This window comes from Triturus cristatus, chromosome 5_1 (assembly GCF_964204655.1).
Source record: "Triturus cristatus chromosome 5_1, aTriCri1.1, whole genome shotgun sequence".
NCBI lineage: Eukaryota > Metazoa > Chordata > Amphibia > Caudata > Salamandridae > Triturus > Triturus cristatus.
This window is the reverse complement of record NC_140587.1, coordinates 484741801-484759404: the sequence shown is the minus strand read 5'-3', so window position 1 is coordinate 484759404 and position 17604 is coordinate 484741801. Positions and strand designations below refer to the sequence as shown.

The 17604-nt window shown below is 44.0% G+C and overlaps 1 protein-coding gene across 9 annotated transcripts in view; it reads left to right on the top strand.

Moving 5' to 3' along the window:
* CPNE3 (copine 3) overlaps window positions 1-17604 on the top strand; it is a 434216-nt gene that overhangs the window by 372878 nt on the left and 43734 nt on the right. For all 9 annotated transcript variants that reach the window (XM_085605326.1, XM_085605317.1, XM_085605318.1 and 6 more), the window contains one exon: window positions 13895-13946. In XM_085605326.1, the coding sequence (XP_085461452.1) occupies window positions 13895-13946 (52 nt within the window). The remainder of the gene's footprint in view (window positions 1-13894; window positions 13947-17604) is intronic.

The following is a 17604-nucleotide window of genomic DNA, read 5'->3' as shown; positions in this document are numbered from 1 at the left end:
TCATAATCTCATGCAGCGGGCTGCTGCTAGGTTTCACTTGCCGGTTACCATTGAACAGTCTGAATGCTTTCTCCATGATTTTAAGGAGGATTCAAGGAAAGTCACAAGAGCTGTCCCCATCATCGACTACATCTGGAAAGAAGGGGTCAAAATCATGAAAAATCCTGCATCTGTGCCAGCGGTGATTCCGCGGATAGACAAATACCGTGCTCCGGCCAATAGCCCATCCTGTCTCATTGGCCATCCTCGGACAGATTTGGTCATTTCACAGGCTGCCCAACAAAAATCTAAAAATCCGGCAGCACCTATTACTACACCACCGGACAAGGTGGGGCGTCGTCTGGATTTAATTGGCAAGACATTTTCTACAATGGCAGCTGCCTCCATCAGAGCAGCTAACTCCCTAGCAATAATAGGGTGTTATGACCGCCAAATGTGGTCAGAAATGGCTGGCCTTATTGAGCTCATTCCGGAGGACAAGAGACAAGACGCTCGAAAAAGTTTATTATAAGGAGAGCGCGCAGCGTCCGAGACCATCGACTCCGCATTGGACATTGTGAATACCAATTTTTGCCAACTGGCTGGTGCAGCTGTACTTAGACGCCAGGGCTGGCTTAAGGCCACCACTTTCAGACAAGAAGTCCAGACAAAGATATTGAATATGGCCTATGATGGCGAATCGTTGTTTGGGAAACACATAGATGACGCGCTCCAATCAATAAAGACTGATACTGATACCGCAAGATCCTTGGGTTCCTTGCAGTACAAACGTGGTAACTTCAGAGGTGCAAGAGGGCGTGGTTTTTCTTCTAGAGGAGGGTATCAAACCCAGCAGAATAGACAGTACCAGCCCCAATGTAGACAATCTTATCAGTCATCGTACAGACAATCCAACACGTCTGGTTTCTCTCGTCAATGCGGACTAAAAAGGTCGCAAAATCAAGGAAGCAGTGATCTCTGCAGGGCGCCTTCCACTCCCCTCCCCCTCCCTGTGTGTGCGGAAATTTCAGCATTTGTGGACAAGTGGCAGGAAATTACATCGGACCAATGGGTTCTAGACCTGGTAAACAACGGTCATACCTTGGAGTTTGTCACCAAGCCACCCACCACCCCACCCCCCACCCAACGGACCCCCTCCCCCTCGTCTTCAATTATTATTCAAAGGAGCTTTAACGATGCTCCTCAAGAATGCATTTGAGAAGGTTCCCGCACTTCAAAAGGGGACGGGTTTCTATTCTCATCAAAAAGAAATCAGGGGAATGGCGTCCGATCTTAGACCTTCGCAACCTGAGCAGATGACTCAAGAAGCAAGGATTTCGCAATGTCACACTGGCAGAAATTCTAGGTTGTCTCAACGAAGGAGATTTTCTGGCTTCTCTTGATATGAAGACGCTTACTTTCACATCCCAATACATCCGAAGTATCGCAAGTATCTTCGCTTCACTGTGGCTGGTGCCCATTATCAGTTCAAAGTGCTCCCGTTTGGGCTAAAATCGGCTCCAAGGATCTTTACAAAGTGCCTAGCTCCTGTGGCAGCAGCGTTACGATCCCGGGGAATCCAAGTATTCCCGTATTTGGACGATTGGTTACTCAAAGGTCCTTCGGAAAGCGCAGTCAAGATTGCTGTGACAATGTCTCTTCGTCTGTTCCACTCTCTGTGGCTGACTGTGAACAAGAGCAAATTGCAGTTATGCCCGATGCAGGTCCTTCCATTTCTCGGAGCTCTGCTGGATACCGTCTAGTGCAGGGCATTCTTATCTCACGAATGGCAGGTTCGTGTTCAAAAGCTGGAAATCCTGATTTCCAGAAGAAAGTCAGTTTCTGTCCGCATGTTTGCGTCACTCCTGGGGATGTGCTCTTCTGCAATAAACCTCGTCCCTTTGGCACGACTTCGGATGAGACCCCTGCAAGAGGAGCTACACCTTCAGTGGCAACAGGCTGTGGGTTCCTTCGACGACATCCTCAGAGTCACACCAGGCATGAAAAGCGCTCTGCGTTGGTGGTCCCAGATACCCAACCTAGCAGAAGGACTCACTTTCATACAGGAGGTTCCAGAGTTTGTCCTCACTACGGATGCCTCTATGGAAGGATGGGGAGGTCATCTCCAAGATTTACAGATACAAGGGAAGTGGTCTCCAGAGTACCAGAAACAGCACATCAACAGCCTGGAATTGCGAGCAATTTTCCTGTCTCTGCAAGCTTTCCTTCCAAGGATTGCAGGTTCTTCGGTACTGGTTCGGACCGACAATACCACCAGCATGTTTTATGTGAACAAGCAAGGAGGGACAAGATCAGCAACTCTATCCAGAGAGGCTCAGAAGTTGTGGGAATGGGTCACACTCCACAACATAACCTTCAGAGCAGAACATGTCAGAGGTCTCTACAATACACTAGCGGACACGCTCAGCAGGTCCCAATCGGACTGCCACAAATGGGAATTAGAGCAGGCTCAAGTGCTCAGGGTATTCAGAGCTTGGGGCACGCCGGCACTGGATTTGTTCGCAACAAAATAAAACAAGAAATGCCGTTATTACGCCAGCAGATACCCTCAACAGGGGTCAAGGGAGAATGCCCTGTCCATGCGATGGTCCAGGATTTGTGCTTACGCTTTTCCCCCCGATACCTCTAATCCCGAGAGTCATACGCAAGATGAAGTTGGAGGGCTGCCGTCTCATCCTGATTGCACCCAGATGGCCACGCCAGTACTGGTTTCAAGAGCTTCTGCTATTATCCCAGGACCAGCCGATCCGTCTTCTTCCAACGCCCGCAATGCTGTCGAGGAACAGAGGTCAGTTACTCCACCCGGACCCTCAGTCTCTACATTTACACGCATGGCTCCTGATTTCTTAGAATTCAAGGACCTGGACATCCCTCAGGACTGTCGGGACATATTGACAAAATCACGAGCTCACAGCACGATTAAAACTTACCGTCTAAAATGGAGACGTTTTTGCTGTTGGTGCGAAGATAATCACATTCACCCGGTGGAAGCTCCTGCGGAACAGATCTTTCCTTATTTGTTACATCTGGCAAGATCTGGACTCTTTCTCTACAGTCAAAGTCCATTTAGCCGCACTTTCCAGATTCAGAAAGGGCGCTCATCTTCCTTCTCTGTGTTCGTCCTCTTTAATCAAGCAATTCATGAAAGGACTTTTCCGGGAGTTTCCTCCGATCAGGCTTCCTCCACCAGAGTGGGAACTCAACACAGTCTTAATGCAATTAATGAAACATCCATTTGAGCCTATCCACAAGGCTTAACTCCAATTCCTTACCTGGAAGGTTGCTGTACTTCTGGCTCTAACGTCAGCTAGAAGGGTGAGTGAAATTCAGGCTTTCACTGTAAAGGAACCATTTCTACACTTCACTCAAGACTACGTGCACCTCCGAACGAATCCGACATTCATCCCTAAAGTACCGTCACAGTTTCATCTCAATGAACCTGTAAAGTTAAAGACTTTCTTTCCAAACCCATCTACTCCAGTAGAACGAGCCTTACATTCTCTTGATATCAAGAGATGTCTAAAATTCTATCTTCAAAACACAAAGAGCCTTAGGAAGTCTGACCAGTTGTTTGAGGCTTATGGCCAAACTACTTTGGGGAATGCAGTTACAAAATCCACTATTGCCAGATGGATAGCATCAACAATCCATTTCTGCCATGATAAAGCTCACAGGCCATTGTTAAGGAAAGCCAAGGCCCATTCCACAAGAACAGTAGCAGCGTCTACAGCATTGTTTGCTGGGGTGACTCTTGAAAATATCTGCCACACGTTCACGAGGCATTACTGCCTTCAATCTACGCACCAAGACGATGCAGCGGTCGGACAAGCTGTCCTACAACATCTTTTTCTTTGAGGCCCGTGTCAGGTACCTTTTCTGCTTTTCAAATGCAATATATATATATATATCTCAAAACCACACTCCCTTGCTAAAGAAAGCGGAGCACACACGGGTTATCAGGTAAGCTGCCCTTTAATGAATTCATCGGCAATCGGCATGACGTGTTTAGTTTGTGAAAACTTCCTCAGATGCCGCCAAAGTTACAAATGATTTTCCAGTTCACTTTTAAAAGAGAGAATGCCTCTCTACGATTGGTTGAGGCATCTCTGACACAGTCTCATAGGGAGTGGCCCGAACTCAGCAATCCAAGTCCGTGCAGAGCAGACATCTTGGCGTAAGTACTATCCCCAGTGGGTGGTGTCTGCTCTTTTTCCCAGTGCGTGCCTTGATCTTATTTGTGAGCATTAAGCAGTTCTCGTGGTCCCTCACCTACGATAATGACATGTTTCACTTAGAATGTTATTACACTGCATGTTGCATTTCCCTGTGTATGTTGCACGTTGTGAATTTTAAGGTTGGTTTTTCTTATACCTCTTGTTAACAAGTTGTGGATGCAATTGGGAGTGTATCAACACTAGTCTCCCACCATCCGCAAACTACTGTATACTTGGTATACTGCTTACTATTCTGATTCAGGCATGTGAATCTATGAAAGATACCCCAATACTGGATAAGAAAACAAGTTACTTACCTGTAACTACAGTTATCCAGTATTGGTATCTTTCATAGATTCACATGCACCCGCCCTCCTCCCCGTAGAGTCAGTTCTCTATGTTTTGGGATGTTTACTTCCCACTTTTGCTAGGAAAATCTGAGGAGAACTGGCTCTGTTGAGAGGGTTCTAGAAGGGTGCTTATGTCTGATTGGTTGGTACCAATTCTTTGGTTCTTTTTGCATAATGATGTAGATAGGCTGCTAAGATCTAGGCCTTAGGCCTTTTCTTTGGGGCCTACTACTACTACTACCACTTTTGGCACTACTTTATTTACCGTGGGACTCCCGCCTCGGCGACGGGGAATGATTCAGGCATGTGAATCTATGAAAGATACCAATACTGGATAACTGTAGTTATAGGTAAGTAACTTGTTTTCTTATATGCTGCACTTGCTTTGTGTTTTGGTTAGTTTTTTGTAGAAGGATTGTTGATATAGATATTTATATATAATACATTATATATAGGCAGGCAAGTTTGAAGGCATAGGCAGTTTTGAAAGAGCAGTTGGAAGCTAAACCTAATGGCAGCGGTACTCGTCATCCTATGGAAACCGGATTCCCAATGTTGGAAAGAGGGGAGAAGGTTTCCATGTTTGATGGACTTATTGCTTTGAAATGTAATTAGTGTTGTAAACCCTAGAAAGAGAGCAGGGTGACATATTTACTTGGGGTATCATTCACAAGAGCCTCATTCCATGTCTACACATTAACTAAAAGAGACGGACCAATCAAATAAGTGCAAGACTTAGTCCAAGTCATACATATTTGAATTCGATACATATGGTGTTCCATTTTTAGGTCTCGCAGACCTAGCGCTGAAGCGCGCATGCGCTCCTCGCTCTGCGAGGCTTATTGTGTTTGAGATGATTTCGGAAGGGGACGTGAAGCCAAGCCCATCATTTTCATTGGCTGGTGTCATACTTTATGGTAAACGCTGGCCTCCGATTGAAAGTGAGGCCAGAAGGGCTGGTTTAACAGATCAGAGTATGGGCCATTTTTGGGCTGTTTGTGGACCTGTTTTAAAGTCTGCTGGGCCTGTATTAACTGTCGATTTCCCCGATATTATCACAACCATTGCAGTTTTCCATACCTTGCATATTATATATACAGCGTATCTTTGTAATTTCAAAACTGCCCCGATTTAAAGACCCAATTCACCTTTTTAGCCACTTAATTCACCAATGGCAAAACTTTATTTTGTGCCCAGGACTATTTCCTATCCCAATCCGACCTTGAATATACACTGACTTTGCAAGAAACCATGTGTAGCTAAAACAATGAGGCCTACAGCAGGGAAACAGTACAATACTCTATCTACTATCTAGTACCACCAAAGACAGATAAACATAGGAGCAAGCACCTCACACAAAGACAGCCCAACTCCTAACACTGGGGCAGCTGCAAAACTCTAATTGGCAGCTTAGCGCTTCTATATAATACATGGAACAGCATCACAGCATCTGTTATTGGGACAGCAGAACAGAAGGCTGAACATTAAAGACAGAGGAAAAATAGTCTAATACTTGTCAAAGTTAATGCAATGTTTTGAAATGGCATGTCTGCTTTAACAGCTACCTCATGAAAGGCAACATACAATGCTTATCCAACAGACCTATCTCACAGATATGATCTGCTTTCCGCTAGACCGGGGTAGCACCATCCTATCGTTCTTCCTAGCTAAGATAATTCATCCCACAACAGAATCATAGCAGCATTCCGCGTCTCACTAGTTAATTTTCGAAGTGTACTGATAGAACCCTAGGAGCAGGCTACCTCAACAACTTTAAACTAGCAACAACTTACCACTCCATTGCTCTTATTTTTTAGGTCGATCACATCAGTTTCCATGCTCCTGCACATCAACCATTTAAAAACCACCTCCTGTCCCATGATTTTACTGTATACACCTATCTGAGCATGCCATTATCGAACCAAACTAGACTGTTAATCTTTATCATGATCATCATGTGTGTTCCGTATTGTTCTCTTTGCTCTACAGTGCTAGTAATATACATTCTTTGTCTTTTTAAACTATCCATGAGTATGTCAGACTTTAGATGAGCATACCTGCGCTGTTTTGTTTGTGCATATCATGGCTACTGCTGCCACAATTTTTTCATTATTCTTTACTCTCACTATAATTCAGATGCTCATTGAGTGCACTAATGCTTCTAGTACTGGGTGTGGTTGTGTTGTATCAAACAATTGTAAGTGGCAGTATTAGGTTATGATGGTACATATTAGAAGACCTTAAATATGTCACTCTAGTACTGGTCTTTGCAGATTCCAAACTGTTTCCTGTGCTCTCTAAGTGTTGGCTTCTCATTTCATTTAATGCACTCCTGTACCTTTCTATTGTTTCTTCCTCTTGGGCCAGTTTAATGACCTGTCTCGTTAGTTAGGGTTTCCCTGCAGACAGTTTTGAATGTTCCTAATGTCTCTGTATACGGTCAGAGTAGATTTAAATTTCCATTTCTCCAAACTTAGTCTTACCTAATTTTTGCCCTCTCTGACTTTCCTGGTGTGACCTACAAAACAACCTGCAACACAACACATACCTGCAATACACACCACAGATTTCCTTATCATGCCATAAAATTTAACAACACACCACATAATGCAACTCCACAACGCGCCACTCCACAACACCAATACCATTCCACATAATAAACTCCATAATACACAGTGTCGCTCTAAATAATTCCAGTACACTCAATACCATATAATTACTATCCACATAATTCCACAGCACACAATGCCACTTATCTCCACTACACAACTCCACACCACACAATTCCATGCCACACAATTCCACAACAAACAATTCCACAACAAACAATTCCAATACAGCCCATCTTTCCCTCGCATTTCCACAAACCCGTCATCTCTCTCCCACACAACCACTACCCCTCTCATCTCCCCCTGACACTACCACCAACCCTCTCATCTCGCAATCCCACTGCCCCCTCTCATCCCTTCCTCACACTCCCTCTCTCCTCTCTATAATACCTGCTCACACATGCTACCTTGCTGTACCTCTTCATGCTGTGCACTGGTTCACCTCTCACCCCATACCTCTAGCTACCACTCCCACTCGTCCCTCCTTCTCTTACTCTCTCTAACTCCTTTCTCTCATGCACTCTTCCTACCTCTCTCATATGATTGTCTTCATGTCTTTGAGCACAGTTTCATTCCTGTGGCTTTTCAAGGTTTCTGTCCCTCAAACCCACACTCATCTTATAGGGTGTTTTCTGCATACACGGGCGCTCCCTCAAATGCATCTGTAGCCTGCTCTCCCCGTCTTTCTCTCTCACACACTCTTTCTGCTCCTCTGTCTGAAGTTCATTCACCACTTCGAGCACAAAATACTTATCCCTCTCTATTTTCCTTTCTATCTAGTCTGTGCAGCTCTCACCGCTATCTATTCACCTTACCACATAATTCCAATACACTACACACCACTTAATTCCACCCCATACAATTCCAATTTAACCCACGTAATTCCACTCCACACCACAAACATCCGCTCCACTTCAAACCAAAACACATATGTAGAAGACATTGTCATTTACAATGCCAAAAGCTCTAAATCTCGCAAATACGAGACCGATTGCATTGCAAATGCTTGTTTGTGGCGACTGGATTTTTTATGTCGCTCCCTGTTCTGAATCTTGGTAAAATTATTTAAAACAAACCGTAACAGGCTCCTCCTGTATGTTGTCAGATAGTACTCTTAATGTGTTTGCCTACGATCCAGACCTAATGCAATGAAAATCATTAGCATGGAAATTTATCACAATACCTCCCCTAAGAGAAATATTTAATTGATGTTGCATCAACATTTACAAAAGACTGCTTCCAAAGTTAGTTTTTTTCTGCTAAGTCTCCAACATGACTGACCTGTTTAAAATCTTGTAGATTTGAACTCCATACTTCAGACATCTGGTCACAATTTTCACATTACTTTTGGCTTCAGAATTAAAATCCAAAAGCCAGTTTGTATTTCCTGGTTTAATCACGCCTTAAACCCCCCTAAGCAGGGATCGTAATTTAAGGGCCCACCTGTGATCTGGGCACAAGTACTTAGCTGATCACTCAGGTCTAGATCTGTTTCTTCTCGCAAGAAGGTGACTGGCTGTTTTCTATGCTTCTTCAGGAGGCATAACTTCAGATGCCAGTTTCAGAAAGCCTCCCGATTGCTGCGCTACCTAATGGGGTGTGAGAATTACCAGTACGTCTTCTGATGTGACTAATATTGATTTCCATGAGTCTTTCACCAAGTAAATATGTATGCTTATGGCACACCTGATGCCAGGATGCACACGTCTACCTGTGTGTAGATGCCAGGATTTTTAGGGCACTCTGCTGAGCCTAGATATCATGAGCCATTCCTTACCTTTGACCTTGAGTTTGGCAGTAAAACTATCCAAGTAGCCTCTGAAGTTGACTTGGAAGCTGTGTTTCATAGGTTAGGGCTGTATTTGGCAACTGCAAGGAATGGTGTTCCTCCTCTATGGTTGATCTAAGCTCTATAGAGAAGCAATGAAGGACTTCTGTGACTGTATAATGGGACTGAACTTCGCCTCCAACATCTCAGTGGTTAGGATTAGAGAGGTTCAGCTTCATCCCGAAAGCATAAAGAGACGTGAATGCCCTCTAAGGAAGGCGTCCCTTTACATGCGCTGGTGCAGGTTTGGGATTTAATCTGCTTGTTTTTGAGGGGTTTGGGTCCCATTGTACAGAGGATCACTAACATATTGGAGTGAGTTTGGAAAACCTCTGATGCGCATCAGAGGTTTCCCAACAAACTGACACAATCAATTCAATTCAATAAGCTTTATTCGATTGCTACATAAGACAATCATAAAAGCACATAGAAACACACAATACATAATTTGTAACATTAAAAATATCATACCAATATAAAAAACAACTAATTTCATAGCCTAAAAGAATATAAATATCATTTCAGTATAAATACATTATAGGATTAAAAGTGTGATTAAACTCACGTGTGCTGTATCCAAAGAAGAGGTTAAGTAAACAAACAGTTCCTGTGTCTCAATACTTGCTTCAAATAAATTACTATTCTAAAAGTAGAGTGCGCATTATCAAGCTGTTGTAATGCAAGTAAAGCAGGTCGACATTGGCGGAGCCCAAACATTTTTAAAACTGGTACCAAATACAATTTCCTCAAGTGGATATCAAATTTACAAAATAACATTACATGGATCATAGATTGATTCTAGTTATTATCACAAGGGCAAGGAGGGAGATGTTGAGACCAATCGTTCTTTGTAGGCAAGGTAACTAGTCTATAAAATATTCCCAGCCTGAATCTAGTTAATAAACATCTATCATAAACTCCGGGTACATAGATTTAAATAGGGCTGAATGTTAAATGTAGTTAAAACCATCTGGTTGTGAAGTACAGTAGGTTTTACAATTTCAGACGACACTCTGTTAGAATCCAACAGCAAAAGACCCTCTTTTCTCAGATTTTTCCTTGTTATTTGTCGAATAGATAGAGGGTTCGTAAAATACTCTAAGTGGCCAAGATCTTTTAGAGTGTTACGGACATATTTTATCCATGGGATTTTCAATACCCCTTCTAATTTTAACACATCTAATAGAATATCCCTGTTTAACTTGGCCTCTTCTTTAGTCCATAGCCTATGCCAAAGAAGAAGAGGCTGTAGCTTTATTAAATCCGAAATGAAAGAGAGCCCCAACTCCGCATGGCATATATATGATGAAGTGCTATTCGGAACTGATGAAATATATCTTAAAAAAGAATTTTCTATGCGTTGGATTGCGAGAGAATCGGTAAACCCCCAGACTCCTGCCCCATATAAAACAGATGAGACAGACTTTGCCCTGTAGATCTTGATAAGCTCCTCGGGTGGTCTCTTTCCCAGCTTTCTAGCAAAGGTAGTTAGGGCTGCTGTTGTGCGTAGGAGTACCACCTTTTTTGCTAAGACTGCTTGTCCCCAGGTATCGTTATGTGCAAAAAGAATTCCCAAGTATGGGAACTCTTTAGTTGCCCCAATCGTCTGCCCTGCAACAAACATGTCTTTGGGTTTCTTAATGCTAGGGCCACAACGCATAATGAATGTCTTAGAGGAGTTTACTCTGAAGCCAAGATTTGTCATAAAAAGAGAGAAGCTCTCTAACACTCTCTGAAGGCCAACCTGTGTGCGGGACATCAACACTGCGTCATCCGCATATAGAAGCGCTGGTATTGGACGTCCTCCCACTTGTGGAAAATCTTTATTGTCTTTAAGAAGGGCGTTCCCCAGCCCATTTATATAGAGGTTAAAAAGAAACGGAGCCAGAACACAACCTTGTCTGACTCTGCTCTTAATTGGAAATGCAGCCGAACATTCGCCCTTCAATCCACATCGCACACGTGCCTTAGCATCACAATAAAAACTCTTAAGAAAATAAATAATCTGAACATCAACCCCCATATCCTCTCAAATAAACCAGAGTTTGCTGTGGACCACGCAGTCGAATGCGGCTGTGAGGTCCACAAAAGCTAAAAATAGATTTCCCTGCTTTGCCCTTGTGTATTTCCCCACCAGGATTGATAGATTTATACCCTGCTCTGTCGTTCCAAACCCGGCACGAAAACCGTACTGCAGGTCAGACCGAACAGAGTTTTCCTCCGCCCAATCCTGGAGGCGTTCTAATATTATTCTAACTGACACAATCTATACTCGAAAGAATATTTTCTTAAAATTGGCTTCATGGAGCCAACTGTTATTGTTATGCTTTTAAAGTCGTTATCCTTCTTCTCCAATGGTATGTATTCCTGATTGCCAGTTTCCTGTCTTTGTCGGTATTGATTTGTTTATCAATGTAGAGGTTCTCCGATAAATTACGACCAAAGAGGATGATGGACGAAGTGTTGAACATTGCAAGCTCTCACCCCCAGTCAACTGATCTGGGTTTAATCCATCATCATTCTTTAGCTCACTCCGCCACCCCAGTTCAGACATGGCCGTATGCAAATCAGTCTGACCCTGTGCCTCATGGGAACAGTCCAGCCCGAACTGCCAAGCCATGTCTTCCCTGGACCGGAAACCAGCATCCTGGGACCGGTTTGGGGTTCATAACCCTCATCAGCCAGGCTATCTTAATTCCAGTGGCGAAGTGAGCAAGGGACCCACGTCTGGGCATACCCTCCCAACTTAGGGCAAACAAAGCAAGACCAAAGCGAATGATGGACGGAGTGTTGAACATTGCAAGCACTCTCACCCCCAGTCAACTGATCTGGGTTTAATCCATCATCATTCTTTAGCTCATTCCGCCACCCCAGTTCAGACATGGCTGTATGCAAATCAGTCTGACCCTGTGCCTCATGGGAACAGTCCAGCCCGAACTGCCAAGCCATGTCTTCCCTGGACCGGAAACAAGCATCCTGGGATCAGCTTCGGGTTCATAACCCTCATCAGCCAGGCTATCTTGAATCCAGTGGCAAAGTAAGCAAGGGACCCACGTCTGGGCATACCCTCCAAACGATGGATTTAGGCCCAGATCTCTGTACTGGGGTAAATGTATGACATTGTTCTGCATTCTGTCCATCAATCGTTCTTTTTGCATTTGTCACCCCGAGTGGGACGGTATGCTCAGACGTGAGTCCCGTGCTCTCCATGCCACTGGAATCAAGCTATCCTGGCTGAAGAGGGGTGAAACCCAGAAACCGGTCCTAGGATGCTTGTTTCCAGTCCAAGGATGACCTGGCCTGGCAGTTCGGGCTGGACTGTTCCCATTGGGCACGGGGTCAAGACTGATTTGCATATGGCTGGGTCCAAACTGGAATGGCATGGTGAGCAAAAAAGCAATGGATTTAGGCCCAGATCTCTGTACTGGGGTGAATGTATGACATTGTTCTGCATTCTGTCCCTCAATAGTTCTTTTTGCTCCCATAAATTACAGCCATATATTTGCTGATTTTCAGGCAATAAGAATGTTCCCTGAAGGGAGTGAGATATTGTAGGGGAGCGTAAATAGTTACTGCCTCTGTTGCTTCTCTATTATTTGGGATGAGAGCCCGATGCAAAAGCTAATAGTGGGAGATACTGAGAAACTCTAAGGAGTATTGAAATATTTAGAAACTGTGAAGTTGAGTTGCGCGTAAGGAAAAGGCGCTATTACGCAGCAAAGCAAAATCTACAGAACCATCTTGCTGTATCCATGAAAACTTGTTGTAATATCGTGTCCAAGAGGGTGTCTGGAAACCAGTGCCGGCCTTAGGGCAGTGTGACTGGTGCGGCCACACTGGGCGCTGCCCTGTGGAGGGGGTGCCGACCTCAAGAGGGGGGGGGGCTATGTTTAGCAATAGCTTATGATTGCAGAGATGAGGGACACTTTTTCCAGGTGGTAGTGAGAGAATTCGAATAGACTGTCATGGGTGTGGGGGCTCCAAAAATGATTGTCGCACCGGGTGCCACCAGCGCTAGAGCCTGCCCTGCTTGAAACATTAGAAGACCCGTACAGTAAAACGCAGTTAATGAATAAAAAGTGAGGCACACTTTACCATATTATGACTGAACTGCAGCCTGGCAGACACTGAGTGAACATTAAAGGTTGCAATGCAAGTTAACAGTTGCTATCTTGTTTGATGTGTGCGCAGAGCTGGATTCTACTACACAGTACTTTCTGATGTGACTGGTATGGTCCATTCTCATTAACTCATGTAAGCATTAGAAACAGTGTTTCTGCCTTTGCAGTGCACATACAAGTAAAATGTGGCAGCCAGATTTAGATTCTCTGTATATTGTTCAAAGCTTACACTTGACAGCTGTATGTTTGTCCTGGCATATGTATTAAAGTACTCTGAGAGTCTCTTTCTCAGGTCTAGAAGGATAGATACTGTTACATGCAAAGGAAAGTGTGCACATGGGCAAGGGTTGGTTCTGTTCTTGTCACAGCAAACAAGAAAAGGCCCAGTTCTCTGATAAGTATTTCTTTAAAAGGCTGAAAGAGTCATGTAAAGAGACAGATGCCCTTTAACCTACCTAGAATGGCATAGCTTAGTTGGGGAGCCTGGCCAGTGGCCATTTTATTATTTTGTAAAATAATTTATTGTAGAATCAAAATTGTTCATGCCTGTAAGTAGTTAAGTTTATTTTGCAATTAGCTTGTCATGGCTGTAATATCTGAGGTCAAATTACCATTAATTTGGCAATGTATACGAAAGGTGTAGCAAATATATTGTGAACAAAAAGACACCGATGGAGGCGGAGAACTAAAACTTAATAAAAGTAACCATGTTTACCGCAAATGACATTTGGATGTTTATAACTTAAATTGTTCACTATATTCATTCCGTCAGGTATCACACGAGTTTCCACTGAACTTTAACCCTGCAAACCCTTACTGTGCAGGTAAGTTTACTTTTAGCTATTTACTAATAACACTCATCTATTGTTTGTTTCTTTTTCTAAATGTATGGATCTGTGGGGTACCATGACTCCTAGCAGCAGTCTAATAACAAGCATTTGCAATACAATAGGTCTCACATTTGCGAGAGTTTAAGCTATTGGCATTGTAAATGACAATGCCTTTTATTTAATTGTTTTAAAAACCAACACATAAATAAAAGGCATTGCAGTTGACAATGCCAGTAGCTCAAACTCACAAACGCGAGACCTGTTGCATCGCAAATGCTTGTTCTTTCTGTTCCAGTACTTTGAAGTGACTTAGCTGATGTGCAGTTATACAATCCTTTAAATAAAAGATAGTGATCCCACACCCTTCTAAAAAAAAGCCTTTTGCTTGTCTAACACTACACATTGAACAACTAGACAAATTTAAATAATTAACTTTGGTTGAGATATCGTGTAAACTATTGGGAAGTGTTTTCAAGCACCCTCATGCTTGTTAATGTTCACTTTACAAATATAGGTGGTGCTGTCATCCACGGTCGGTAAATGGTGATTTTTGAGTACCTGTCTACCTAATAGTGTGCCACGACCAGAGAGCCACAGTGACTGGCACCTCACCTTGTTCCAATAGCGCCTTGGGCGCACAGAAACTTCCCGCCCTCGCTACTGCTGGAGAAAACAAGCCTTTGCAATGCAATTGGCCTCGCCTTTGGGACCTTATAAGTATTTAGCTATGCAGCACATTAGTCTAGGTGCTGAAACATCTACTGTTCTTTAACATGGAGGGAAAGTAAGCACCAAACTGCATGACACGTCAGGTATGGGAACACATGGAGAGAAATATTGCCTTTCAGCGGGAAATGGTCAAGTTTAAAGCTTGTTTTTAATATAAAATCAGGGCCTTTGGTGGTCATATCACTGAACATACCAGATTTGAAAAAAAATATTGTTGTCTACGGGTGCTCCTGGAAGACGATTTCTATGGACTGGAATCTAGAGAATGCTAAAGTGATTCTGGTATTTTACTGACCCCTGCTGGCCATTTTCTATCAGGAAAGTTAAATAGAGGCAATTGCCAGAACATTTTAAAAAAAAGTCCCTCAGCAGAAAGCATTTCTGGTATTTTACTGACCTCTACTGGCCGTTTTCTATCAACAGTTAAATAGAGGCAGTTGAACAGAAAAAAAAAGTCCCTAAGTGGAAGAGCCCACAAAGTACATACACATATAAGTATATACTAAAGTATATACAAGAGGTCTCGAATGCTCGACCTTAAACGACAATAATTAAGTAATATTATGACAAAACGTGCCACGGTATGTGCATGCTTTTCCTTTCTTCACACATGATTTAGTCAACCCTACCACATAATCTAGTTGTCTCCAGCCCCATAATTATAATGGCTTTGCTTTTTGTCTTGTGTTTTCCTAGTATTTTTTGTTTTAGATTAATACTTTGATCTTTGAGCTAAACAGTTTGCATCACTTTAGGCTTGTGAAGAAACTATGTTGTGATAGCAAAGTGGGATCTGTGATCTGCCGGCTTCGTTAAACACACATCTCTGCAGCAGGCGCCCAACCCACTGAGCTATCCTTTCGGTTCAAATCAAAAGTCCCGTATGTGCCAAATGAAATCTAGATGTTGGAGCTGACTGGAGGAGGGGTTGCTCTGATGGGATGCGATGATGATGAAGGGTCATGCATTCCCTGTGAGAGGCGGGGCTCATTAATGGCCATACCCACTCTGAAGAGAAATGAAATCTGCGTCTCAATAGGAGCGTGCCTCAGCGAGCGGGAAGGTATTCGTCCACCCCTTCCTGCTGAAGGTGGGCAGGTCTAAGTGGCTAAAACATAAGTCTGAAGGCAAACATGACACTCCTCTGAGAATCTAGAGGCTGGGCGGGAAAGGGGGAGTGGTGGGGAAGCATGTGGAGTGGGTACTTCATGTGTGTAAGACTCAACAACACCTAAGTCTGTTCCGCTAGTGTATACCATTCGTTTCTGTTCTACGTGATTATAGCGCTCAGACACCTTCCGAGAAAGAGCTGTCGGGAGGCTGACCCAGGATTAATTATACTCTCACGTATTGTTTGTGTTGGCTTCGAATGTGATATGCCCCCCGCCCCACTTCCAACACCCAACATGACGTCGACACTTCAAAATTTTTCCCTTGTCCAATCTCTCCTATGTGTCATTAATTCTTGCATTTAATAGCGTTTCCTGACATTGTGTTGCGACTTCACGCCTCTGCACACGCAAAGCGATTAGTGGTATAATTGCTCAGCTCATATTTACGTCAATGGAAAGAATGAGTCGAGCAAATCGGTGAATCCACATTATCGCTCCGATCTTTGCTGCACGCACATTAGCCCACTGAGCTATATCACCTTTACGTGAAACATATTGCTGCTGCATGAGGGGCTGGCAATTCGGATCGGAGCTGCCTATTATCGGAGCCTATATCTAAGTCCCAGGCTTTGCTCGCAAACTGGGAGTGTTCCTCTTTGTCAGCTCAGCCCCCGCCCCACCCCCCCCAAGGCCCGCACACACCAGCTGAAGCCCAGATTGCTTTTACCGGGCCCCTTGGAAGGCGAGGCAGCTTTGGAGATTTGTGGTAAAGGAAGAAATCTCTGATCTGGAGGCCGTTGATAGCTTATCTCCCGTCAGAGCGTCACCTAGAGTGATGAATGACGGCCGCGGGGGCTCGGCATCGTTTAAGCTGCCGCCACACAGCCACTTCAAACCGCTGTATTAAATTGTTACACATGAAACGAGCTCAAAGGTTCTACCCTCATCTTTTAAACCGTACACCCCACCCTGATGCTGTGTCGGATGCATGCACGTTTCTTTTAACCCCTTCGATGCGGCGCCGATTCCCGCTCAGCGCTGACCGTTTCTTGCGCGGGCGTGGTCATGACGGAACGGTTCCGTCATGAGCACTGCTCAACCGACGCTCATGACGGAACCGTTCCGTCATGAGCGCCGAAGGGGTTAAAACAAGCACTCGTCATCTGTTTTCACCCAGCCACTTGTTTATATTTGCATCGCGCTTTTACTTTCACTTTAAGTGAAAGCGCCATGCAAAAATAAACACAGGGCTGAGTGAAAACAGATGGCCCCCATAAAGATAAGAAATTGCATTGCGACAGCAACAAAGCCGACAACCCTGTCCAGATCGGCCAGACTAAAGGGAGAAAGGGCAGTAGCCTAAAAACCTCATTTCCAATGGCACGCCAGCCAATGAAAATGGGCGGGGCTTCAAGTCCCCTTCTCAAATCTACTCTCTTACAATATCTCTCGCCCAGCGAGCAGCGCTTTGCGCTGCAACGCCAGGCGAGACCTAAAAAATAAACAGCAGCTGCAGCCTTTTCACAGGCCAGTCTGAAGCCGGTTACATCAAAGATCAAGTTATCCAGGTTTACCAACGTGGAGAGCTTAGCTTTGCTAAATGTGCCTTTGTGCTGTATCCGACTCCAAGTGGTGCTGGCACCCTTTTTATCCTAAAGCCCATATCTCCATCACTCCTGCTGTTTCCCCTCTCTTCTTTCTGTTGCGTGTTTTAATCTTTCGGTAATCGCATGCGAGCTTCAATGAATAAACACAAAAAGGCTGTTGCCCCAAGAGGATGAAATCTGTTAGTCAAAAAGCTCACTTTTCAA